At 37.3% G+C, this 27,931-nt stretch overlaps 1 protein-coding gene across 6 annotated transcripts; it reads right to left on the bottom strand.

Moving 5' to 3' along the window:
- Positions 1-1,061: 1,061 nt before the first annotated feature.
- On the bottom strand, positions 1,062-26,063 carry IQUB (IQ motif and ubiquitin domain containing). Of its 6 annotated transcripts, none has more exons than XR_006179242.1 (12): positions 25,074-25,706; positions 23,775-23,927; positions 23,450-23,628; positions 23,039-23,194; positions 20,721-20,931; positions 17,240-17,415; positions 13,924-14,094; positions 12,252-12,428; positions 11,364-11,612; positions 8,476-8,661; positions 1,197-1,292; positions 1,062-1,078 (listed from the first exon to the last, which is right to left on the bottom strand). XR_006179242.1 is itself a non-coding variant. In XM_042872771.1 (12 exons), exons 2-12 carry the CDS (start codon positions 25,492-25,494, stop codon positions 6,278-6,280), a joined length of 2,205 nt encoding a protein of 734 aa, XP_042728705.1. In that variant the 5' UTR covers positions 25,495-25,547; positions 25,998-26,063; the 3' UTR covers positions 6,098-6,277. The 6 variants fall into 6 exon arrangements, 5 of the variants coding, with proteins under 5 accessions (XP_042728707.1, XP_042728705.1, XP_042728704.1 ...); XM_042872771.1 differs by lacking the exons at positions 1,062-1,078; positions 1,197-1,292 and adding exons at positions 6,098-6,403; positions 25,998-26,063 and having other exon boundaries at positions 25,074-25,547; XM_042872773.1 differs by lacking the exon at positions 1,062-1,078 and having other exon boundaries at positions 1,152-1,292.
- Between the last annotated feature and the right edge of the window lie 1,868 nt (positions 26,064-27,931).

Here is a 27,931-nt window from a genome sequence, read left to right as displayed (position 1 = left end):
CTTCCCTTCCCTTCCCTTCCCTTCCCTTCCCTTCCCTTCCCTTCCCACTGCGTTATCATAGGGCTAAAAAATTACAGAATCATAGAAAATCCTGAGTTGTAAGAGACCCACAAGGATCATTAAATCCAACTACTGCCTCCACACAGCACTTGCACCGTTTCAAAACTTCACTGCTGACATGTGAAATTTCTTTTGCAAGTCCACACTCAAATGCTGCCAGCATGAATTAAGAGCCCAAGTCATGCGATTCCTGGCTTCTTGTTCCTGAAACGGTTGACGTAAAGTAGACTGTTGAAGACCAAAGAGCAGCTGATACAGGGTAGAGAATTGTAAAATAAAGGCATAATGTCCTTGTTTCTGGCTGATATCTTAAGAACTGTTCATCTCCTGGTTTGAGTGGGATCTTTCAGAAGGCATTTGCACACTGTACCCCGATCACATACAAGTGAAATGAAGCACAGGTGGTGGATATACTCTCCATATTCTGACTTACAGAAACAATCTTAAATTTTTTTGAAACAAAAACAGATTGTTTTCTCTAAGATTACCACATCACTTATGATCAAGCTTCCAACTAAAAACAAACTGCATTTTCTTTTTTAATAACTCCCCACAAACCACAGTCTGGGAATGACTGAAGTGAAGAAAGCTCTAAAAAAAGGAACGAGAAGAACCCATTGAGTTGGATCTTCATCTGCCTTCCCCAGAAAATTTGGCTCTTGAATACTTCTGCATATATTTACTCTTCTTTTTTTTTTTTTTTTTTCACTTCTAAAAATAAAAATTTCTTGCCGAATGATAAAAAAGAAACTTAGCTCCTGCAAAGAGAGATTTTCCTTTCTTTGAATTAATTAAAATGAGACGAGATCACAGAAGTTCTTTTATCCACGAGCAGGAACCTAAATACAATACAGACTGATATCCCAATATACACAAAAGCACACTTGATTTACTCATGCATTGAGTGTGCATTTTCCATACCAGTTTCTCCTTGAAAATCCACAGGTGTTCTTGAATACAAGTTTAAAACTGCTTGTACATGAAGTTGTTTTTTTTAATCTAGCACAACTCCAAAAACCTGAAACGCAAAAATGCTCTGAAATAGTTATAAAGCTGCAATAAAGAAAAAAATAATTTCATCACTATTTATCTCAATTAAAATAATTTTATTAAAAGAAGCTGCAATACTGACATACCTTGTGTTTGCCTTCTACTCATACCCATTCTTCTGAATTTATGCATGCTTTCTTTTACAACTGTATTCATATCTCATATCCCAGATATTTCTCATCCTGTCAGCAATGAAATGTGGAACTCAAAAATAATGGAAAGAAATGGGATGAATAAAATGAAGTAGGCTTAATTATAATAGAATCATAGAATGGCCTGGGTTGAAAAGGACCTCAGTGATCATCTAGTTTCAACCCCCTGCTATGTGCAGGGTCACTGACCAGGCTGCCCAGAGCCACATCCAGCCTGGCCTTGAATGCCTGCAGGGATGGGGCATCCACAGCCTCCTTGGGCAGCCTGTTCCAGTGCGTCACCAATGTGTGAAAAACTTCCTCCTAATATCTAACCTAAGGCTCCCCTGTCTCAGTTTAAAACCATTCCCCCTTGTGCTATCACTATCCACCCTTGTAAAAAGCTGTTCCCCTCCTGCTTATACTCTCTCTTCAAGTACTGGAAGGCCACAATGAGGTCACCCTGTAGCCTTCTCTTCTCCAAGCTAAACAAGCCCAGTTCCCTCAGCATTTCTTCATAGGTGCTCCAGCCTCTGATCATCTTAGTGGCCCTCCTCTGGACCTCTTCCAAGAGTTCCTGAAAGCTTTTCTTTAGAAAAAAAAAACTAATTCTCTCAACTTCATTATTCAACATTCCTGATGTAAGAACTGCTGAATATAAAGAATCATGAATGCCAGATCTCTGCGGGATGACGGTAAAGTTAGGACTGTAAATCAGACTAGAATCACTCTTGTAACAAGGACGATTTACAGTGCAAGATAAGCTAAAAAAATTGTGTACAGACCAGTGATAAAAATAAATGCCAGTCATTTCATATACAAATACGATTCTGTAGCCATAGGTTTGGGAGCTAAGACGGTACTGAATCTTTTCACCTAGCTCAGAAAGTAAGCCTATTCAAATTTAGGCTTTAAATAAATCAAGATTTAGATTATGTATATATATTATATATATTATATATATATGTATCTATTACCATTAGAAAATACATTTTCAGTAAGAAACAACACTATGCCAAATACTGGCTAGCAAGTGTTTTGCTACTCTCACATATTTTGTCTATAATACCATTTTATCAGTGTTTGCAATCACATTATAATACAAGAAGGGAATTAATGCTTTCTTAATTGGGAGACCTTTTGGAGTCAAGAAGGTGGAAAGAATGATTACTTTGAGTTCCTCTTCCTTTGGGAAATAAATAGGGAAATTTACATCATGAAAAAAGCAGTGTTTTCTCTTGGGAGTGGGTAGGAAAAATGCCTGTTCTTTGCCAAACTCACATCTTACCCACTTCTGTATGTGGGAGAAGGCTGGAACTTTTTCTTCTGGAAATGCTTCTAGTGGGTAGTGAGAAGGCAAATTTTCCTTCATTTTTGAAAAGCCCTGCTCACAACAGAGTCCTGCAAAGTAAACTTCAGGTGTTAACTGTCCAGGTGTCTTTGCTAGTGGAGAATGAGAAATGCAAGCCATATGGGCCAATCTTGTTCGTATGGTGGGAAAGAACTGAGGCAAAGCCAGTATTTCTCACCACCATTTCTGGAGTCCTTGTGGACTCAACCTTTAAGGTAGAATTTAAGATTTCATAAGCCACATTCCCAAAGCAAAAGGAGGTCAGAATTTCATCTCAGTCTGTTATCCTTTGAAGAGGCACTGATGTTAAAATAATTGTATTAATAATTAATAATTGTAAAATAATTTGTTCACATTATCCAGGAAAAATCTAAGCTCCAAAGCAGGGACTATTACACAAATAGATTCCAAAATCATCTTTTGTGTAAGTCTGAAGTTCAAGAAATGATGATCAGCTGTGCTTTTAAAGCATTTATTCAGTTCTAATAGAAACTGGCAGATCTGACCCTTTATCTGAACAGTTTTCTTCTCCTGATGAAAAGCAATGACAATTGAAGGTAAATGAGCCCAGGCAGATTTCCCAGAAAACACTTCCTAGAAATAGAATGTCTCTATCTGACCCTGATCTCCTGAGTTGGAATCTCCATTCTTTACCTCTGATGCAGAGAAAACTTACATCCTTCATACCTGTCCAGCATCCTTTGTAGCTTATATAAACAAGCGAACCAAGGCAGTATAATAGTTATTATAGAAAAGTTTCAAATTAATGCCTTTTCAAAGCATAATACAATCATAAATGCTATGAACAAGTCATGCTAAAAATCTTTTTTTTGAAATTCAGTAATATAAAAACCACATGTCAGATGACAAAAGTAGCAGTCAGAGAAGACTATTAGGGTTGTTCCAAAAGTAGTGCCTCTTGTTTTATTATCTTGGCCAACAACATCAGAGGCGGTGGTACCACCATCATGTTGGTGGTAAGGCAGTAGAGACTGAATCTTCCCACCAATATGCTGTTATATTTTGTTACCACACAATGGATGGCAGCAAAGGAGCAGTGTGATAAATGGTATATAAAACAAAGGTGTATCACTCCTTTGAATTCCTCCATGTGGAAAAAAATGGCATCCACTGACAATCTTCAACATTTGCTGAACACTGGTGGAGACCAAGAGTGAGGCAGTGGGTGGTGCATTTCAGCAGCAATGTCAGCAGATTTTTTTACAAGCATGGCATGCAGGCTCTTGTTGTGGTGAAAATGCATGGCCAATAGTAGTGACTATGTTGAAAAACAGTATGTTATAGCTGAGAATTCGTTCTATCATGTAGTGTTACTGTGCTTTTTGTAATTACTCTCAGAGCAACACACGTAACATGAAATTCTGTATGATAATTTCAATCATTAGATTTTAAAAGTCATTCTATTTTAGAATTGAGGTGACAGCATTTGGCTTTTATCAAACAAAGAGTTTCGACAAGATAACCAATAAATTGCTATTTTAATGCGTTTTTAATTTTAAATGTTCTTTTCAATATACCACATTCTTCAAAACACTCAACTTCTATGCTTTCAAAAGCCATTTTTGGACACTAGTTTGAAGGAAGACATGAGTTTTCACTGTATGTTCTGTATGCAGGTAGTTCTGTGAGAACTATGAGAATCATTCTATGATTCTGTGACAGTTTTTTTCTTCCTCTGAATGGTTCAAAATCACAAGACAGCCATGTCCCAGAAAAGTCAACTGGACTTTTGCATAACCAAACAAAAAAACCTGTTTGTGAGCAATTCTTTGGCAGGCTAAAACAGGCTTGGTTGCTAATGCTTAACTGAATGTAGAATCTGGAGATCTTCAAGAATGAATTCTTAACTCTGCATCTAATTTCATGTCCCTCAAATCAAGAGGACTACAATAAATGGAGCAAGTTCAACAGCATTCCACTGAGAAGCAAAGGAGGCAGAAGCACTTGATGTAGAAGGAGAGGCTGTACTTATTCTGCCTAGACAACAGGTTTAGGAAAATCCTGATAGAAGCTTTCTGAAATTTACAAAGAGATTATGAAAATTAAGGCAGGTGTGCACAGTAAAAGAGACAGCAGACTTCACTGAAAGAAAGCAGCTTTCAACTGGATAGGAGTGTAGATTTCTTTTTTAAGCTGAGGACAGTCAGGCACCAGATCAGATTGCTACTAGAAGTTGTTCATTCTCCATCCGTGAACTTTTTGAAGGTACAAATGGATAAAGCCCTAAGCAATTCACAGAATCATAGAATGTCTTGGGTTGGAAGGCACCTTAAAGACCATCTGCTTCCATCTCCCATGCCATGGGCAGAGTTGCCACCCACCAGCTCAGGCTGCCCAGGTTCCCATCTAGCCTGGTCTTGAGCACCTGCAGGGATGGGGCATCCACGGCTTCTCTGGGCAGCCTGTGCCAGCACCTCACCATCTCTGAGTAAAAATTTCCTCCTAATACATAATCTCAATCTCTCCTCTTTTAGTTTAAAAAATGCTCCCCCTTTCCTTATCACTATCTGCCTGTGTAAAAAGTCAATCGCCTTTCTGTTTATAAGCTCACTTTAAGTACTGGAAGGCTGAAACAGAGAAGGTCCAACAGTTCCACATATTTTTATAAGGGCATGTAGTGACAGCATGAGGGGAAATGGCTTTAAAGTGGAATAGGGTAGATTTAGACCAGATATCAGGAGGAAATTCTTTACTGTGAGGGTTGTGAGACACTGGAACAGGCTGAGCAGTGAGGCTGTGGATGTTCCCTCCCTAGAAGCATTCAAGGCTTAGCCAAAGGGGTCCTAGAGAGGTGTCCCTGCCTATAGCAGGGGGTTGAAACTAGATGATCTCAAAGGCCCCTTCCAATTCAAACCATTCTATGGTTCTATGAATGTACACCACAAAATATTTTCCTCTCTAACTGTAATCAAACATAAATGTAACTGTGTAAGTTTAGGGAGGCAATTAACTTTTACTTTAAATAACGCAAGCCTCTCAAAAGATAAACAAGTTCTGAACAGTCTGCACTGTGTATTTTCAAATGTTAAGCCTGATTCACAATAACTTCAAGATCTTGGATCCGATAACTGCATTCTGACAGTTCCATTATGACCAACAGGATGAGCCACAAAAAGATGGCTGACTTTTTTACACCAATGTTTCCAAGGCATAACTGCTTCTTTTGGAAGAGAATATCAATTTTGGTTTTTGATAGGTTATGATTTGGTGGTTTTTTGCTGGGTTTTCTGCCAAACGTTTTAAAATCAGAGAAATAAATTTCATATATTTATTGTTACTTTTATAAGTAAAAGACAACAAAGATTTAGCTTAATTACCTCATCAAAAATATTAGTTTGCAAACAAAATATTCCAAGTAACACAGGCATACATAACCAAACAGTCATGGCTCATGAATGTAAACATCTCACCATCAATTATCTACCTTTTAAATAATGAGGCTACAAAGCATGAAATGCAGTTACATGGATTGGTAAGGATCAAATTATTTTATACTCAGAATTTTATTTTGATCTATGAAAAGCAGTTTAGGTGTTGGGAAAACAACATATTTCTTTAAAAACAGAGGAATTGTATTAGTACATAATTCAGTGAACTTCTTTGACACCTGTTATCTGAAGAGTTACGTTTTCATATGAGTAGGAATAAGGATAGCTATTAAAAATTAACTTGCATTAGCCTGCTTGTCACTCCTGGGGAAAAGTGATGTCATCACTGGGATCTGAGCAAAGTACTTTTTTGCCCGGATATGCTTATGCTTTATTGCATGAATAAATGATGCTTCATAAGCCTGAAAGGAAAGAAAATCCAAATCCTATTAAATACAATTAAAATATTCAGCAATATACTTGTTTGCTTTATATTTTAGTCAATAGAAATAGCAAACCTTTACTGAAGTAAACCATATAATGTATTCATATCTAATACAGAATGAAATAAAACATTCTACAGTTCTATACTGCTACCTTATGGTGAAAATCACTAACCACTCCTGGTGAAATTGTAATCATCTGTTAAAAACAGTTTTTTATCCACCCGAGGTAAGTTCCATTTATTTCTTTTCAAGTAAGAAATTTCAAAAATGGAAATGGTTAAACGTCAGCACTTGCAAGGTAATTAATATGTGAAATTTCCTTGGTAAGAATCAGAATGGTTACTCACAAATAACCATGGCAGCAAGCACTTCACTGTGTTTGAGTCAGCGTATTTTCCTGATGTATCATGATCAGTACTAGCACAGAGGATGATGTATAAAGCCAGAATATTTAGTTGAAAAAAAATATTTTTTTGCTATCTCTTTAGCCATAGTTATGAAGTAGAATCACTACTAAATAAAGTGCTTAAGAGGCCACTTTCTTTGTTTCAAAGAATGACAAACAATGATTCAACTTACAGCATTTTAGCTTTGCCTCATTTTCTCTTATTTCACAAACATTTTTTGAAACAAAGCTTTGGCCATTACCGCTGAAGCAAAGCAACTCCTCGCTGGCCCACTTCCATTTCTGCATCAAGAGATAACTGAAAATAACATGCAGCTTTAAAATAGATTATATACCTTATCTGCTGCTCTTCTGGCCTATCTCCCACCTCCACTAAAGCAGATGTGGAGGCCTTTCCCTGTTATCCTGCTGCTCATTATCAGTCATACAGAAGACTGAACAGTTCAAAAATTTTCATTTCCAACTTAGAATGAAAGCATTTGGAATAGGAAAATTAATGGTTCTTTTCAAGAGTCTGTAATTGGCTTCAAGCTGTGCCAGGGGAGATTCAGGCTGGGTGTTAGGAAATACTGCTTCTCTGAAAGAGTGGTCAGGCACTGGAATGGGCTGCCCAGGGAGGTGGTGGAGTCACCAACCCTGGAGGTGTTAAGGAACGTTTGGATGTTGTGTTGAGGGACATGGTTTAGTGAGAACTATTGGTGATAGGCGGATGGTTGGACTGGATGATCCTGTGGGTCGTTTCCAACCTCGGAGATTCTATGATTCTATGATAATTATAGAGTGAATACCAGCTTAAAACACATTTAATAACACATGAAATACAAGACTGTTACTTGTTGTCACAGATGAAGTTTGCTTACTTTCATTGTACATGGAAAAATGTAAAAATGCAGAAGAAATTCACTCTGTATGCTATCTCATATAGTTTAAGTTTCATTGTTTGGAATAAATTCAGTTACAGAGAACGTATAAGTCCAAATCAGAAAATATTTCTATTTCTATTGTGTAAAAGCAATGAAATTTTTTTTTACTAGTATTTATCATTCATATTAAAATGTCAAATCTAAGCTTTGGACTTAATCAAATTAAAAAATCTGACAATGACAATCCAGCCTTAAGAAGTTAAACCAGGAAAATGCATAAACAGAACATTTGCCTGCCATCATGCCAGGAAGATAGATTTATGGATGCAAAGGTGTATTATTAGATTCAGACTGCCTGGAGAGCACTGTTGACTGGAAGTGAGACAGAGGACTTAATATAGGAATTTCCATCATTAAACTGATTCTAACTTTTAAAGGTAATACTCATGTAAGAATGTGTCTGCTTGAAAACAAAAGCTGGGCATGCACAGAACAAATATGGATTGTTAAATTCCCTTTACATTTTGAGTTCCCTACTGTATTTTGTTCCCAAAACAAAACCTTCTTTCAGAGAGTCATTTATTTGCTTTGTCAATTTAGCTCTCAGATAATCTCAACATTTCCAAAACGAGTACCATCTGAAGTCCATGCTAGATCAATAGTTACATTGGGACAATTTAAACATAAATGAGTGCGAAGTCTTTGGCCAAACATCATTACTCACAGGATACTACTAGAACAGTAGAGTTACTGGAAAAATATAAGCCATCAGATATTACCTCTTGAAGGTTATGCAGCTTAAGATGTGCATCAGCTTCATCTTTAGTGAGGAGAATAGTGTTCCATGGAGACCACTCTTGCTGCTTCTCCCATCTGACCATAACCAAATCATAGAGGTCATTGCAAGAACTAAGAGCTGACTGACAGCCCCATATGTTCTCAATCATGTACTGCAGATGCTGCTGCTGAAATGGAAAACAAGAGCAAGAAAGGTGAAACGTATTTCATTCTACAGCAAAAATGGTAACCATTTAAGAGTCCAGACTTTGGAGTAAAATACTTCTATGCATGTCACACAATCGCTTGGTTGAAGAATATCTAGACTTGCATCTTCCTTAAGCAGGGCATGGAACTATTAACTAAATTTTTCATACATCATAGCTAAAATGCTGCATTCTTACTTGGATTATTTCTGCCAGTGGAAATTTCTTATCTTCCTTTCACATCCTAATTGCATAAATGCTCTTATAAAGCTTCTTAGATCTCATTTTCTTTCTCTTGTAGCATGCTTTAACCTGTTCAGACTTCTTTGGTTGATGATAATAATCCATCCCTTTTATCCCCCATTCAAGAGTTCAGAATTACTGTTATTGAATAAATAAGTTATTATACTACTAAATTACTTAAAGTTTACATATAATCAGAATAATCTGGCCTGAAAAATGTGGAAAATTACAACAATGAAAAGTTCTCCCTGTTACAGACCTTAAATCACGGCCCACTCAGCTTTTTTGCTCTCAGTCTCTTATTGGCATACTGTGTTCATGATACTGTTATTCATTTTACCAGATGTGGTCACCAAAGATCAGGTAGTTATGCTACAACATTAACAAAAAATAATGGAAGGGCTGTGTGTAAAAGTTCTCTGGTACAGAAAGATCTTTAGGTATACTTTTCAAGTTAATTTATATTGATCTTAATTTGTTTAATTTTTATTAGCCATCTGAAATAACCACAAATTCTTGATTAAAAAAAAAATCATATATAACAAAAAAAAAATTAGGCGAGCAGTTGCCACTGAACTTGGTGAGTTTTTCAGTCACCCTACGTTGATTCTTCTCTGTCTCAGTCATGGAAATGTTATTAGAAGATCGTTCTCTACAGGAGCCTGTATTCAGCAGAATTTAAACAGGTTTTCCTCCAGCAAGCCATTTAAAAAGGCTCATTCCTCTAAGGAGAAATCATTACTTAAATTAGTGTTTCCATCTTACTTATTAGAACCCTGGCAAAATATGGATGGAAGTATACCAACACAATGCTTTGGTGAAATGAAGTCTCATGTATTCTCAATTACCTTGCTTCCAAAATCCAGGAACCCACCTAAATTGTTGCCAGGAAAAAAATGTATGATAAAGGATGGGCTTAGAACATCCATTGTAACAACTATATGCTTACTGGTTCCAAGAACATAAGACTGCTGCTACATCTGGTCTTAAATCTGGTCCTCCTTTATTAGCTTTCATTAATTGGTGTATATTTTTAGTATTTCCTCCTTTTCACCACATTTTGAATAACATTTTGAATAACTGTGTCTTCTTTTAAGAAGCCAGACATTTGAAAGTACACTGGCATGCACTTTTTTTTTTTTTTTTTTTTTTTTTTTTTTTTTTTTTTGGTCCTAAGCTGTGAATCTCAAATAATTGGCTAAAACTTACATTAAAGTATATGAAGTACCATCTAAAACAGACCCACAAACTAACTTGTCATTTTCCTTTCCTGCCTGTAAATTAGACGAAAGCCTGTTCTGTGTGAAAACTTTTTTCTGGTTATGGAGAAAAGTCTGATTTCAGAGACAACTTCTGCACTTTGTTAAGGTAGATATGCATTTTGCTGTGAAAATTCACAATTCATATCACATGACACTCTGTCCCTCCCCTCTGGTAACTTGTTCTACTCTCACAAAGAAACAGAAAAGTCGTTCAACCATTACCATCAGACAAGTTGAGAGCAAGCGTCATAGAATACTTAGCAATGGAGACTGGGAAATGAGTGAAGGCAAAGAATGGATAAACGAGTTCATCATATTCATTGGTTCAAAGGAACACTCCCATCAGCCTCAGGACTTGACACATTGCTGAACTAGTTCATTTTGATAGCAAAAAGCAGGTCTTTAGCTACAGTAAACTGAATTTAGTGGAGCTTCCATAACACACACCAGCTGCTTTTTTGCCTTAGTAGCACTCATGGTGTTCAGCCCAAGTACGGTTAGAATCAGCATGCAAGAAAAATCTTTTGTCACAAAAATCTTACATCTATCCACGAACAATACAATCAGAGCCTATTTTGGCACTGAGCTGGGCAATGAATAAATTCATAGCTGCTGCAAGACTTCTGGTTGTGACAGTCATTTCTGGATGAACCACAGCTGTTTTCTGAATAGAGGTAGAGGACAGACAGTTGTTGGGAGATGAATAAAAAAGCAAATAGCTCAGAAAAAAATGAAACAATTTAAATAAATGTTAGAGAAAAAAATAAGGAAATTAGTAGCTGAATATACAAATCTTGGCTGTTTAGATATTTATAGCTTGAAACAGAAGAACTTGAAATTAATTTGGCTAAAAGTGACAGAGTCTCAGCGACAGTCATTATTGAGATTATGCCAATATCTTTAAGCAACAGGATGGCCAGGGCAGTACCAGAGAATTCGGATCATCTGATTCTGTTAGCTGGACATCCCATTTCTTTTAATGTATTATTTGCAACCACTTTCGAAAGTACAGGTATACTTAAGGAGCTGAAGTGCTTTCTCTTAATACTACTGAACATCACAGAAAGAAATTTTCATAGCTTTTAGCCTATTTCTCTTCCTGACAGTTACATCCACAAAACAAAAATTATAATCCAAGCCGCCAGTTTCCATTATTAGCAATGCTCTTGTAGACATTACCTGAACTAAGAAAACAATTCTAGCATCATCCTTATAATCAGCTTCAGACTTTCTGAGACTTTCTAGAATCAGTCTGTACTTCAGAAATGATTCTCGTTGCCGAGCCTCATTATCAAGCTTGCAACAGAAGTGACATCTGCCAATGGTGCGGGAATTAGCAGGAATAGGAAACTCAGTAGCTGGTAAGTAATTTTCACAACTGCGACAGAAGTGAACGTTTTTATAAAGCTTTAAGGGATCTGGTGGAACCTAAAAGATGAAATTAAAGAAAGAAGTTATTTTCTCACAACATATCTCACTGTTACTTGTGAACCACCCAAATCTACAGAATAGATTTTACGTATGTTTAAGGAAATAATATTTAAAAGCCAGTGATTTATTTCAAAATACTTAAAAGGATTTTTATTTTATTTTTTTAACAGAAGACTTAAAACAGGTGTCTACCACTATGTTTACTTCCTCTCTGTTTCTGCTTTTCAGGAAGTAAATATTCTTCCTTTCTGGACACATGGGGACTGTCTTTCTTACAATGGAAGAAAAAAACTCTTTCAAATCTCTCTACTGCTTCCCCACTTGCTATTAAAATTTATTGTTAACATTTTGAAGATATGTAAGGCCACTTAAAATGCTCAGATTTTTCAGTTCATACCTGGAGCTCTTGGCTCGCTCTCTACTCCCTGCTACCTGACAAATTGTTAAAAACATGCCTATGCCTCCTAAATGACTGCATAAGTTTATTTGTGTGATACTTGTATATATTTTGACTTCTTGAGGAATACTCACAGCAATTCTACAGCAAAAGGTTATAGGAAGTAAAAGAACATTCATCTATGTTCTCTATCTTTAGTTACATAGCCATTAAGTCAGATTGCAGTCTAGGAATACTACCTTAAGTATCCTTGCAACTTCAGGGTTAAACTTCGGAATTTTAATATACTGAAGAAATAGTGTACAAATTCTTTTCCTCAGTCCTTCTAAGTTGCATTCTTTTACTTCTCTTGACATAAGATCAACTTCCCTGTCAATTAATTCCACTATTTCCTGTGTTAATTTACATTTGTGTTCCTGAAGGAAAACAGAATTAAAAAGGAAAAGAAAACTTTATTGTTACAAAGAAACAAACAACATAACTCTTAACAATGGTATGAAAGCAAATTATAGCTTCTGTGTAATTCATCAGTCACAGCTCTGTATGTTCACAATAAAAGAACCCTTAGTGGAAATAGGAAAATAACCTCCAAGAAAACTAATGTAAGAAGTTAAAAATATAAAAACCAAACAAACCAAAAAACCATGAATACATACAGATTTTGCTTCAATGAGCCTGCATATATACTGAAGCTAGGAAGAACTGTAAATCTGGAGGCACTAAATAATGCCTCTAAAACGAGGCTGAAAACTGTTCTGTTCCTCTAAAAGCTTGAAGAAGCATCTCAATAAGAAGCTTCCTTTGGTACTGTGATAGGAAATGTATATACACTGGTAGAAAGGAAAGGGGGAAAGGAAGGGAAAAAAAAAAAATGATACAAAAGGCCTAAGGGACTTACAACCATGCTTGAAGTTAGTGCCTTCAGTGCTCCAAATACTTAGAGATACTCCAGACATAGAAATCAAATGACTTAGGTTAATGTTTCTTCACCTGAAACATGAGTGCTAATCTGCAGAAATTCTAGAATTTGTTTACTACACAGTATTGAATTGTATTAAGATGAACAGAAGTTCATAAATTAGCAATGCTCCCAACATCATATTGACTTTTAATCAAATTCTGCTATTATCAAAACCAAGAGCAAGACATTAGTTTCATTCAGTAAGAACCAGGAAACAGCATTCTATTCTACGTCACTCTTAATGCTGTCATCTCACAAGTACTTGAAAACTTACCTTGGTATTCTTTTTGTACATTAATATGAAAAAAAGGAGAGAAAGATTAAAAGAAAGGCAGACAAGTTTTTATTCCACTGGGAATAGTGGCAGCATCTAGCGGGGATGTGAAGCATAAGAGAAAAGAATATCAGTATTTGCCAGCCATAGAAAGTGGCAACAAACCCACAGAGATCACAGAATCACAGAATTGTAGGGGTTGGAAGGGTCCTCTAGAGGGCATCGAGACCAACCCCCCAAGATGACAAGGTTCTAAGCCGATATGTCAAGCAATTGAGAAAAACAGAAGTACAGTAATAGCCATTTACATTTCTGTCATGGTTTGCATCAGTTTGTTACAAATATTAAGCTGAACTTTGTACTAAATTTGTATTATGTATTAATACACACACACAAAGACTAATGCCATGGGGTTAAAATCCTAATGCATCTTGAAGAAAAATGTGTACATCACAAAGCGCAACATGGATTTTAAGTACATGTGGAATACAAATCATTCTGTCACGCCAGTTGGTAGACTAGGCTTTCTCTTGCTGCCAACTGATTTCCCTGGCACCTATTTGCCAGAAGAAGCATTGTTTGTGTATCAACACAATTAAATCATAGAATCATAAATGATCACGTCTTTTGAAAGTGCAGCTTAAATCCAAACATAAATAGAAAAATAAAAACATACCTTCACTGTACCTCTGAGTGTTAGCAGCACATCTCTTCTCTCGTCTTTCGGGATGTCATTCATGCTAACACTGCGGTAGATTTCAAGTAGTTCTCTGGCACGGAGTGTGTATTGTGTATCCATTTCAGTGATTTTTCCATCACATGCTTTCCATCTCTTAGGTTGTGCACACTTGAGAAACAATTTGTACGACTGAGCTACTATAACCAGCTGAACAAGTGTATTGTTACATAAAGTTTCACCAGAGCAAATTGGGACATGACTTTAAAGCTTAACTAACACCAAAATCTAATTCTATTGCCAATACTTTACAGTACCTTTTCCACCAGAGCAAGCATTCAATTGCGCACTTTGTTTAAAATTGCAGGTCATGAAATCTCAGAGTAAATTAATAGTACATAATACTCTCCTACAAGGATACGCTCTACTCCTTTAGAACAAATTTACCGATGGTGGTGTTAGAATACATTTGCTCAGTATTTCATCTTGCAGTCATAAATCCCTCTGAAGTATCAGTAAGATCAATGGGACTGTTGACTTTGTAAAGATTGCAAATTTAAGCCCTCAAAGTCAGCTGCAGTACAAAACATTTCCAGGGAACTGCTCTATTTATGCTAGCTGCACAGACAACTGTAGAAGGCACAGACTTTGGTAAACTAAATTACAAGATGACTTCACAGCTTTTTGGATACTTGGGCTAGCTCCCTGCTCGCTAACTTAACTACATAACATATGCTTACTACTTCAATTCTCTTTGCACGTGTTTATCTGCTAAAGACAGTGAGAACTTACATGGTATTGGCTGCACTACTCAGTTTGAAAAGTCCAAACATCATCCTCTTTCTACAGGACTGGCTCTGAGGGCTACTTACCCAGGGAGGTAGATATCTAAATCCAACAGAAATACAGCATTCAAAACCCTCTCCCCATCACTGCCCAATTCCATTCCCTGTCCTCAATCATATAGTGGGACAGTTACTTTGAACTTCATTCTCTGCGTTAATTATTCACTTTCACTGTATTTGAAACTTGAGTATTCACAAACATCTGTGAACTTCACTTTGTGATTTTAGTGGAAGTTAGATGCAGAAACACAACATGGAGCCTTCAGATACTTGAGTAGTTCTGTGGAGAACACCCCAGTATCTCTGTGATCATTATTCTGATCAAATATACAGGCCTTCTGTGGTGATGTCATAAAAACAGCAAGGATATTAGATAGAACATATATGAACAGTCTACATAGGGTTTTTCTCTTTTTAAAATAAATTACCAAATTATAAAAATACGTAAGCAAAAGGAAAACAAAGCAACTGAAAAGGGAGTCCAATACTGAATAACATTTGATTATGTTGTCCCTGTTTTCCAAGGAGTACTTGAATTCATTACCTTCATTTGGTCCTCCTAATGAAACCACTCTTTCTAAGACAGAAGGGTCATTTGCTTACAATATGAGCACAATGAGTCAATGAGCACAACTTTGCCTAGGAAATAGCTATTAAAGCTGGGTTTTCTCATCAGTTTGCACAAGCCATATATAAGCTAGCAGCCTCAATGTTCTACACTGAATACAATCTGTAACACAGGCCCTTATATTATGACCACATTTAAATTATTCAACTCAAGATATGATATCTGTAAATTCTGTCATTTTTTCCTCATTACTTTATCAAAACTGAATATTGTATAAATTTTAAACAAAGAAATTAAACAGCTTTCTATTGAAAACAAAACAGGAGTCTCATCATTACAAACAATATTACGGTGTTTCAGAAGAATTCCAAGTTAAGAAATATATTTACTTTAAACTGTTCCAGGCTTCTTTTTCTGAGATGACAGAAGAATGTCAAATAGCAGAAGCAAATATTTAACAACGAAATGATTTATAATTTTGGTATCATTTCTAAATATTTAGTTTCCTAGCATTTTTCACTCCTGAAAGCAGTAATAGAGAATTCAACCACATCACAGCAATAAACCTCGTAACAGTTCCACCAATACTTCAGATAAGTAATTTATATTCATAATGGAGAAAGATCATATATTTTACCAAATCAGTTTTTGTGAACCGGTTCCCATTCATCAATAACAAAAACAAGGAAATTTCCTTTGTACCAAAGAGTCACTTTTTTGAAAACTAAGTAGTCAAAGTTGAAAAAAACAATGAACTTAGATATTTTAAAACTCTTGCTGCTGCAGTATATTTTTTCATAGTTATTTCACAACTATGAAAGTAGACACCAAAAACCTTTCTTCTTAAGGGATGGATTGCTGAGATACTGTTTTAACTTAAAAAAAAAACTTCTCGTATTTTATATTAAAGAGCCATTGAATCTAATTTCACTCTAAACTGTTGCTGTTGGAATGAACGGAATTAATTGAATTTATTTTTTTTAGTAAGTTTTGTCCTCAAGATTATACAAAAATAAATTCTCATGTAAAATTTGTTGCTCATCTAAGAGCAGTCAATTAATCACTGAGATCAATAAGATTCAATTAAAGCTCTCCTGGCTTTCTCATCCAATACATGAACAATGAATAAATATTTCCTTTCAAGTCCAACAGAAATGATGACTTAGGAACAAAGGCCTATCCTAAATGGAGAAATGAACAATAAATCTAATTTCTGAAGGATAACTTTTTTGAGGGAAGAAAAACGAAAAAAAAAAATCACATGATTAATTCTGTGGGATTTAAGATTTTATAATCTTTTTTTTATCTCCATATAATCTTTTATAATTTTATAAATACTAAATATATGCTTAAATTTTGCATTTAACTGCAATAGCAAACATTTCATTCTAAAAAGCAATGAATGAAGATAGCAGAGGGAAGGTCACCTAGTCATTAGTTTCATTTAGAGAAACAGAATGTTTTTGAAAGAGCTTATAGGCAGATTTCTAAAGATTCAAAAACTGATTAAGACAGATCACAGTTTCTTGCATGAATTATTCTAGCATTCTAATTCACAGAATGCAAAACACAGAATGATTTGCAATGTTCTTGTGTTTCATAACCTCAAATCAGCCTTTCTGAATTCTGTCAGAATGATCTTAACAACACTGTCAGAATTCCATCCTTGATGCGGGACAGTTAAAGGATAAAAAATTCATCCACTCAGTGCTAATTGTTTAGATTAAATACACAACTGGTTGTGTCTATGGTAGATCTCACAATTTTAATGTTGCAATGTTTGTCTTTTGATAATCAGTCACAGAGCTGCAAAAGTTACTTCTAGCAAATGGTTTGCAGATACCTTCTCTGTTCTTGTATGTTGGAACTTTCTTTATATTCAGTCTAAAATTATTTCACTGACCTTATCCAGAAAGTGCAGCACTGCTTTCTGTTGATTGTCCTCATCTGCATTTAGCTTGTGTCTCCCAATGGAAGCAATCAGCTGTGTCTCTTGTTCTAGAAGTCCACAAAGTGCGGCCTTTCTTTCAGCTCCAGTAAGAGTTCTGTTAATCCGTTCTGTCTCCTCCTGCCTCCATGCTACAGATACAAATATTCTGGGTAGTTTTTTAGAAGATGCTTTCCAGTGAGATTTCTACTTTCATATTCAAGAAATAGCATATTTTCTATAGTAATAATAATAATAATAAGCTTTTGTATTAGCAAATTGATTGTTATGCAAAATAGACATAAAAACAGCACAGAAAATAATGCTGAGGATAAAGATGTTCTGAGAGTGCAAGTATAAATCAATACCACACTGCCAGGAAAATCAGTGAGAATTTAGCTTCTGTGCAAATGTGTGGTGCAGTGATTTCTTTAGGATTTTGCACCTAAAAACTACTCCAAACAAGATGAACACTAGGAACTTTTTAACCAAACATCGATCACCGTGATCTTCTCAACAGATTAAGAACAGAATCTTACTGTGGTCCCAATAGTATTCGGTGCTACAGCTTCTCCCTGCAGAAATGAGTAGAGATCAAACAAGACTGACTGACAATCAAGTTTAGCACTTCAGGGCTTAACAGTGAATATTGAGTGGTATCATCTTTTGCCACCGAAGGCTGATGGATGCACATATATAATTAGATGATCATTATGTTACTCTCCCTTCTGCAGCAGAACCCTTCCAATGGAGGGAAGTGATATACAAACATGCTGATGACAGCAGCAAGTAAATCAGTGGATGCTATAAAAACATCTGGCCTTCTGACTCAGGGGCAAATCACCAAACCACAGGTACCTGCTGCACTTTGAAGTAGAAGCCAAATGGAATGACTAACATGCAGACACATCTCTCATGGCTTATTTTGCAGTACACATTTCTTGACTATAATTGCTGACATCCAGCTTGTACACCCTTACAGAAATCTCTCAGTAAAATCACCATTTACATAATACTGCTTTCCTTTGCATCCATCATAACAATTCCTGCCTATTTTGAAGGGTTTTGAAGGGTTGAAATGCTCCATTTCAAATACATCCAAAGATTTTTGCAGGAAGTTCTGTGAGATCCAAAACTTCCACATTCCTGAATAGTATCAATAAGTTATTGTTTCAGAATAGTTATGCAAAAGAGAAACAGTGTGAAGAAAACAATCCAGTATGTGATGAACAGCTACTGAAAAAAAGGCTATAACATCCTGTATCAGGTAAGATTAAAGGCAGGAGGAGGGAAGGGAAGAAAGTTTATTTTCTGCCTGTGGCTTCCTTATCTACAATGCTTTATGTTTTATACTTTAAAATATTTTATTCATTTCCTTAAGGCTTTCCAAGCTTTGGTATTAATGTGACAGCTGTCTGACAAGTTCTGAGTATCCAAAGATATATTTTTAAATAAAGCCATTTCAGCAAGTAAAAGCTCCTCATAGAATTAATTCACATGAGGCTTTGTATGCCTGAAGGGGGCAGCAACTTCAAAGGTGGAGTTAATAAATACACTAAGCAACTTTGTACCTGCAAAAATGAAGGGCCTGTCAAAATGTTACCCATACTCATCTACAAATTCAACATGTATATTTTATCAGGTCAGACATTCCTCTTAGACTATCTATTTTGCCTATTTTACTTGCATTTTTTATTCCAGTGTTTGTAAAGCAAATGAAGTAGTTCATACTTTTCAAATAAATAGTGAAAGTGTCTATATGCAGAAACACAGAATATTTAGATACATCTCATTTGCACCATACAACCAACAGGTAAGTTTTTGTACCAAAAATAATTGCTTCTCCTGGCTGACGTTGTAATAGTATCCCTATGTTGTGATCAGCAGCAATAACCTTCACAGATCTGTAGAGGACAATAACCTCATTCTATTACTGTCACAATGATTTAGCTTGTGTAGACTGTTGACACTGTAAGAATGTAAAAGTAGTTTCAGATGCAGGTAGGAAAAAAAAGACTTCCTAGAACCACTAAGCTCTATTATAATAAAGAGCATGACTGCAAGTCTCCAGAGAAGCAATGAGTCAACAGTGGTAAACAAAGACCAAAGAATATGATTGATACTAGACAATTATCTCCAACAAAATGTTTAAAAGACATTTCAAATATCAGTGTTTAGTTTATTCCTTCACAGCTCTTGAAATGGCAAATGCTTCTCAGATTTCCTCAATAGGCAAAGCTGGACTTTTTTATTGTTTGTGAATCCAACCATACTAAATTAGGCAAGAGAGATGTATGTAACCATACATTTTAAATCTAAGAATATAAAACAACAACAACAAACAGTGTGCTTATTCAAAACAACAAATCCCAGGAAGATATAATTTCCCAAATTTAAAAGCTTTAAAAGCTTAAGACTGGAAATAATTTTTACATTTGTCAGAAAGAACAGTAATATTTATGTCATTTATACATTTAGACAAAGCAATTTGTTCAATGCCACACAAAGTATGACAGAATTAAAAGATAAGTGGATAACTTGGGGTTTCTTGAATGATGAGCTTAGGCTCTATGGATAACACATACTGCCAAATTTATGCTCAGTTTACCATAGGAAAAATAGCTAGGATGGTTTAAGGCAGGTTCAGTAGCTTTGCAATGAATCAGGGAATCCATTCCGTCAGTTCTGCTATAGGGACAGCAATGTAAAAACTGCCAGAGTTAAACCACAAGCGACCAATCAAGCTTAGATAAAATGAGGTGTCCAAAGAGACAATGCAAATATATAGGCCATCACATTACTTTCTGTTGTTTTCATTTTTCCAAAAGGGCATGTGCTAATTTTTTTTTATACTTAGGAGATCATTCTTGTATAAGACTTCATGCCAATTATTTGCAGCATTCACCTTATTTTGCCAGGGAAGTTTACAAGTGCTTGTCTGCAGACACCATCCACTCTGCTAGGAGAAAGATTTCATGATGCCCTTTAGGAACTTAAAAAAATGTTCTTAAGATTTAACATTTTTATTTTTTAAAGATTTTTAAAATATTTGTAAATATTTGTAAATTTTTGTCTGCAGTTACAGCAGCTCTGCGAATAAAACACACTAGAAAGAGAAGAAACAGCAGCAGAAGAGGACATGCATGAAACAAAGAACCTCATTTACCTTTCATAAAATTCTTGGTAGAATTTAGTCCATTATGAAAATTAAATGGCAAATGATGGATCTTAATTGCAATTTCTTCATGACATTATTTTCAGTGACATAAATGCATCAGAACTAACTTAGTCTTTTGATCCTTAGAAGAAAACAATAGAAGAATCTCGTTCTTCTTGTTGACCTGTATCAGGTCGTCTTGATCAGAAAGGAAAAGAAATCAACCAAAACCAGAAAAACTTGCTTCTAAACTACTCTCTTTTTTGCTGACTTAGGAGTGCTCCCTTAAGAAAAACTTACATTCTAAAGCGTGGTAAAGCAGGTCGAAGTCTTCTTTGGTTTTAGGGTTCAGTTTTCTCTCCTGCTCCATTCTCAGTTTGTCTTCTTTCTCTTTTTCCCTTTGTAACACTTCTTGTGCTTCCCATGCCAGCCTTAATCTCTTTTTTTCCTTCAGGTTTTGTACTATATTTCTAGCATGCCAACGACGAAAGTATTTCTGTAATACTATTACCTACATATGATAAAATATCACAGAACCATCAATTTCAAATCAAACAGCACAGCATTTTGTTCTTAACTGTTTTTTTTTAACTGCATTTTAACTACATTTTCTAAGATTTGTCTTGTATCTAGGCTAATTTAAATGCTTTAAAAACAGTTATGTACTATTAGTCTAAACACTAGCCCGCTTACTTTTTTAGTTAACTGCAAGAGTGTAATCAGTGGAGGAGGTCATTTTTCTTTTTCAAGCTCCCCTTAAAAATTGCCTTCTGCCATGTATTGCTTTAATTTTTTCCCTTCAGCTGTGTAGGCAGAGGTCTTCATTTTAGTACCAATTTATGCTTTGTCAAAATTAGGAAATTAGATTCATATTTGCAAATTTAATTATCTTATTGAAAATAACAAAACAAAACAAAACAAAACAAAAAAAAAAGCATAGCCACAAAATTAAATTAACTACATTTTATTTGTAAACAAAGAATAAAAATGAAATTAACACTGCTGTTATGACAAAACTTAAAAATATATATATAACCACCATCAAAAATGTTGCTATTAAAGACTATGGAGCTAGCCTAGACATGAGTAGGGAGGACAATGCACAGGCCTGAACTTCTGCCAGCTGAGTTAGCACCTGCACCAAAAACACTTGAGCCAGGTTAATTTAATGCCATTCTGAGTTTATTAAGCATCATTCAGTGTAGAAGGCCATCAAACACAAAACCATGTTGATACAGCTAAACTCCAGAGGTATCTTAATCTAACATTTCCTTGGATACGTCTCCAGTTAATATTTCAGAACAGAACTACACTGTGCTGTGCAAATCCACCAAATTGAATCAGCACCAGCTGATGTCTCCACTGTGCTCTATTCCTTGACACAGACGCACTCTAAAAAATAATTTTAGAATGTTATATATCAACAATAAAAAATACTCCTGTGTTTTTCTTGTACTGTGAAAAAATACATACAGAAAACTAACTAATATCCAAGGTATTAAAACCTGAAGGCCAGTTTTGGTTATAAGAAGCCGCTGTGAAGGGAGAAAGTATTTTGGAATACATTTGCAAAGTGTTTGCTTTTGAGGTGAAAAATAAAGAAAATCATTCTGTGGTAACATTCAGAGCAGCATTATAGGTTACCTACAGATACATTACAGATTTCAGTGAGTAGCACTAATGATCACAGTAAAACTTTCTCGTAGTCCTGGGGAAACAGTTAGATACTGGGGTTCCATTCCAACAAGATGCTTACTGCTGTCAGCTGATGCTAACCAAATAAGAATTTCTTACAGAAAATTTTAACAAGATTTAAAAAGCATCTTGTCAACCACATTAATACAGTGATCCCACTTAGACACTTGGGGAAACCAACTTGTCATCCACTTAGTAAGACTCAGACTGCTTATTTTAAGCAATTAAATTAGGAATTAGAGCATTCACAAAGCAGCGTCCAAGCTAACATGATGACAGGGAGTAATAAGATTGGTGTGCAATGACTGAACAGGTGGTTTACAAAGAGAAGTTCAGAATGCCTAAAGAGACATTCTCTGTACAATGACTATACAGCATCTGTTGTCAGAATCGGCTACGCTGAGCATCTCAGTGCACCAAAAGACTCTGAACCAAAAGAACCCTCAAGGCCATAGCATATATATATAGTCTGCTCTTAAATAAATAAATACAGGGGGAAAAAAAGCCATAAACTCCAGAAGTTGAATGTAAGTCACATAAATCCTAATCCAATATTCTAGCTATTATGTCATACATGGCATTAGGCAGGGAGTTCGGGTCCTTCTAAAAGAGATCAAGAGAATGGGAATGGGACAGACCTATTGTAATAACTAACAGTATGTATGAAAGTTTAACTTAAGACAGAAAATAGCAAATTCACAATGATTAATATTTAAGAAACTGTAATGTCTCAAATGTTGCTAAAAACACCAATATTGTAAATGTGCACACGCACACTTATATCAGAAAGATAAGGAAACGTGAATATTCTGAAGTTCACCGCTAAAATCCCTCTTGGAGCACTCTGAAGACTCATTACATATTCAGATAACCTTTTTGCTACTATTCTTTGCAGATACAGTTGCAAACATATGAGAACTTACTGCTTCAAGTCGACGCTTATGGTATTCCTCTGCTGTTAGGTACTTTCCAGGGGTTATTAGTTTGTCACTTATGTTTGACACATACAGGCCACTTTTAGTCATCTGTGTAGATGTTGGATTTGTTGTTTGTTGATATCTATTTCTTTCAAAAACCGTCTAGGAAAAAAAAAAACAAGTTAAATTATCAGAAAATACATAGATTGTTTTCTCATTTCCAGAAATAAAGAATGAAAAATTAGCTATTTATAAACCCAAATCTCAAGACACATTATATAAATTCATTAAATATATTCAATTGCATACTTACTGTTGATTTATTTACTTCCTCATTCCTGTTTGAAATAATTGTGTCAACATTCTGTTGTTTGGCAAAATAAAATATATCTTAAAAAGACACTGTTGGACCATTACCTGTGTTTCTCTACAAAATAATGTAGTTCCTTTTTCAGGTCTTTTTTTGGGTACCGTTTGTGACCCTGCATTATGGAATTCCACTCCTGTTACTCTGTTCTTAAATCCACCCAGAAATGGTTTACGAAAAGTAGGTCTTTCAATTTTCACAGCTACATCGTGGAATGACTCAGAATCTGCTAAAATGAAGGTTACAGGATAGAAATATTGTTTCTTTCAGTAACAGATTGAGATTACAGAAGGTTTGTTTATTTATCTATCTTTATGTAGATAACCATAGGTATACAAATACAGCTACAGATACGTATTTAAAGGTGCCATTTACCCATCTGTACTCTGACAGTGATGACATCTGGCATATGGTAATCCTGTTGAGCTGCTTTACTAGGTAAAAGTTCCAGGTCAAGACACAACTTCTCAGACTGGGTAAATTCATGAAATTCAGCCCTACTCCACATAACAGTTTGAATTATGCTTCCTAAAAGGTAAAAGGACAATTTATGATATTGTTCTCAAGCAACAACAAAAAAAAGCTTTTCAAGTTAATCCCCAGATGATTTTACTGAAACACTGCAAGAGAGAACAAATACAGATTTTTGAGCTGAAAAAGTTTTCTTCAACAAAAATTTATTACACACTTTGAGATCTAACGTGCTACTGTTATTACATAAAAATTCATTCATACTCCAATCAGAAAAGATACAGTAAGTCAATATCTTTATTTGCAAATAGAGAACTTTAAATCAAAGTTACCCACATACGCAGTGAACTTTTATTGAAAATCTTACCAAAGCCTGTTCCAACTTAGAACCAAGCATACAATGGTGGAATTGGTGTGTTTTTTTCACACAGAATTTGACTTTGTGGTGTTTATTCAAAGACTACATTCTGAACCAGATTTACATAGCTTCATGCTCCAGAAATTATTTGGTTTGATTTAGAGATACGACATATCATCTGGCTTTGGTACAGTGCATTTCCCAGGAAGGGAAAGCCAGCTACTGGAGAATAAGAGCATCTGAACACAATTCAGACAAGAGAAGGCAGTCAGCAACTCCATATTCTGAAGGGTCAGCCACTGTGCTCACATGTGGAATGGGATTTGTTGCCTTCAGCTCTGAAGGCCCAAGGAAGTGGGGCACTGAACTGAAAAGGGGAAGCAAGACAGGACACCCAGAAGAGAGAAGAACAAAGTGCAGGAAATGCTGGACTGTTTCAGGGACTGCAGGAGAAAGGCATGGAGGGTGGCTGGTAAGTCACAAGAGACCTAGGAGGTAAAATAGTAAGGTGATTGCTGTGGTCTAGTCTAAATTGATACCAGGTCACATTGTATTTGGAATATGCGCTGCTTATTTTAAAATACCTGTACAAAAGCCATATGCATTTCTTGATTCAAGAATCCCTCAATAAAATGTCATATTAATCCATAAATTGCTATCACAATGTGAGATAAACAATATATCCCTCGCCTTTTCAATCGTGTTTCATTTAAGAATTTTAAAAGTCACCTCAAAACCAAGAACCTGCAAATGTTAACAGAACAAGAGTGTAAGAAGGCATAATCAGATTGAACAAAAGAATCCCTCTAAAGCAGTAACGTCCAACATTTTAACAACTTCTTTACCTGTCCCTGTTGAACTTGTCACATTCTCTGACAGCGACGCATTTTGAGATGTTTCTTCTTCCCTTTCTGAACTTCTTAATTCAGGTAATGTAGAGGACTTTGTAACGGCAACAGGAGATGCATTCTCAGGTGACGCACTGAAGGGGTTCTGTGGCTCGAGCACACCTTGGTTGCCATCTCCCATCACCTCCTGATGACAGAGTCCTTCTCCAGGTGCCTCCCGCAGAGCTGCCCCTGCCTGCTCCCAGGAGGCCAGTGGCTTGCAGCCCTCCTCTGCCTGCATCGTGCTGGCAGCAGGGTGAAGCAGGGCCTCACCGGACGGCTCCGTGCTGCCAGCCTGCCTGGGCCCTGCAGGAGGCTGCTCTGCTGCCCACGCTCCTGCTGGAACAGCTGAGGAGCAGCTCTCCGAGGCACCTTCCATCTCCAAAGGGCGAGCTCAACTTTTTAACCTTTCTGCAGGAATGCTCGCAGTACCTATTAAAAACATACAGGTTTGTTGTTATCATCACAGGAGTGGCAATATCCTGCAAAGCTTCTCCCGAATTCTTTTCCAAGCAGCCTATTTAGAATAGCTTCAGGTCTTAGTTTTTACTCAGAGCAAAACACAAAACATCTTACTGTTCTGTGAAAGCCATAATGTGCCAGCAGGCAGCCAGAAGAGCTTATATATATATATATATATATATGTATGTATGTATGTATGTATATATATATGCATGAATACGCATGATAAGGAATACACAGGTAGGAATATTTCATATACTGATAGATACAGATAGGGGAGATTCGGGAATCCGCGGAGGAGTAGAACCCCGCCCGGCCCGGCATAGCGCCGGTGGGACGCCGGCCCCGCCCGCAGCCCCGCGCCCCCCTGGAGGTGCATCCGCGCGGCTCTCCCAGCACGGCCCGCGCCAGCGCCCTCACATCGGCCGTCGCGCCAGGTGCTGGGTGCCGCTCAGCGCCGCGGGGCTCTCCCCGCTCCGGTGCCATCCCTGCAGGGCTCTCGCAGGACCTCCCGTCCCGGGCGGCTCTCCATGGTGGCGCTGCACGCACGGGCAGCGCGTTGCGGTAACCATGGCAACGCAGGGCGGGGCTGGAGGAGCACTTGAGCGTGCGCGGTGAAGCCAGGCGGGAGACGGCGGCGCCATGTGCGCGGCTGCTCGGCGGGCGGCTGTGGGTGCGGGGCTGTGGCGGCGCTGAGCGCTCGCCTTCTCAGTGCGCGCCGTCCCGCGCTCGGTGCGAGGCTCCGCTAGGCTCGTGTACGCAGGCCTGCTGCTTTCTCTCTAAATCCTGAGCTGAGCCTGACTGAAGTGACTTGTTCCGTGGAAAGAGCTCTGCTTTATCGCCATCATAACTGCCTTCAGCATTCCAGCTCAGCTTCAGTTTGGAAAATGCTTTCTCCTCCCCCCACAATTACTTTGTTCTTCCTCTTGGCAAAGAATTAAACTAGTGAGAACACTGCCCACACACTGATCTCTCTCAGCGCTTCAATCTGCTCTCTTCCCTCCCTTTGTTCTCAATAACCCATAACTTACTAATAATCTTGGGTAGCATAAATGGAGTTAATTCTTGCTTTCTAAAACAGTAGAGCAAAATTTAGCCAGCAATAAAGCATAAAAAGAACTTTTAATGCATGCTGAAAATTTGATAAAAATCTGAAAAATCCTTCGTGATTTCTAGACTTTGGCTTCACAGTAGAACCTTTCTAATACTTAGGATAATGGATTCCTAAATTGAAGTATGAGCGAAAGCTAATTCAGTGTTTTGATAGATAAAAAAAAGTGATCCTATTTTGAGAGATTTGAAAGAACCATTTATAGAGCAGCCAAAGCACTGTGGCTATAAATAGGAAACATAGCAGTAAAAATACCTGTCAAGGCAGTAAGTTAGTCTGTTGCAAGAACTTATTTCTGCCTTTGAGAAAGGGAGAAGAGGTGAACTTCTGGAGAGTGGAACCTGACCTCGGTGCCAGGGAATGTTGTGGAGCAGAGGGAGATCACATGGCATGCGTGGGACAACCAGGGATCAGGCCTAGCCAGCATGGGTTCACAAAGGGCAGGTCCTGCTTGACCAACTTGATCTACTATGATCTACTGATCCATCTGGTAGACTAGGGAAGGGCTGTTGATGTGGTCTACCTAGACTTCAGCAAAGCCTTTGACACTGTCTCCCACAGCATTCTCCTGCAGAAGCTGGCAGCCCATGGCTTGGACAGGTGCACTCTTGGCTGGGTAAGGAACTAGCTGGAAGGCTGGGCCCAGAGAGTGGTGGTGAATGGAGCCAAATCCAGCTGGCGACTGATCATGAGTGACGTTCCCCAGGGGTTGGTGCTGGGGCCTGTCCTCTTCAGTATCTTTATTGATGACCTGGATGAGGGCATCGAGTGCACCCTCAGTAAGTTTGCAGATGACACCAAATTGGCTGGAAGTGTGGATCTGCCTGGGGGTAGCGAGGCCCTACAGAGGGATCTGGACAGGCTGGAGAGCTGGGCTGAAGCCAATGGGATGAGTTTCAACAAGGCCAAATGCCGGGTCCTGCACTTCGGCCACAACAACCCCAGGCGACGCTACAGGCTTGGGGCAGAGCAGCTGGAAGACTGCATAGAGGAAATGGACCTGGGGATATTGATTGATGCTCGGCTGAACATGAGCCAGCAGTGTGCCCAGGTGGCCAAGAAGGCCAATGGCATCCTGGCTTGCATCAGGAACAGTGTTGCCAGTAGGAACAGGGCAGTGATTGTTCCCCTATATTCAGCACTCGTGAGGCCACACCTCAAGTACTGTGCCATTTTGGTCTCCTCACTGCAAGAAAGACATTGAGGCCCTGGAGCGGGTTCAAAGGAGGGCAACAAAGCTGGT

The sequence above is a fragment of the Lagopus leucura genome, unplaced genomic scaffold (assembly GCF_019238085.1).
Source record: "Lagopus leucura isolate 7727_CA_CO unplaced genomic scaffold, USGS_WTPT01 Super-Scaffold_100008, whole genome shotgun sequence".
NCBI lineage: Eukaryota > Metazoa > Chordata > Aves > Galliformes > Phasianidae > Lagopus > Lagopus leucura.
Note: the sequence above shows the minus strand (reverse complement) of the source record. Positions and strands in the feature narration are given on the sequence as shown.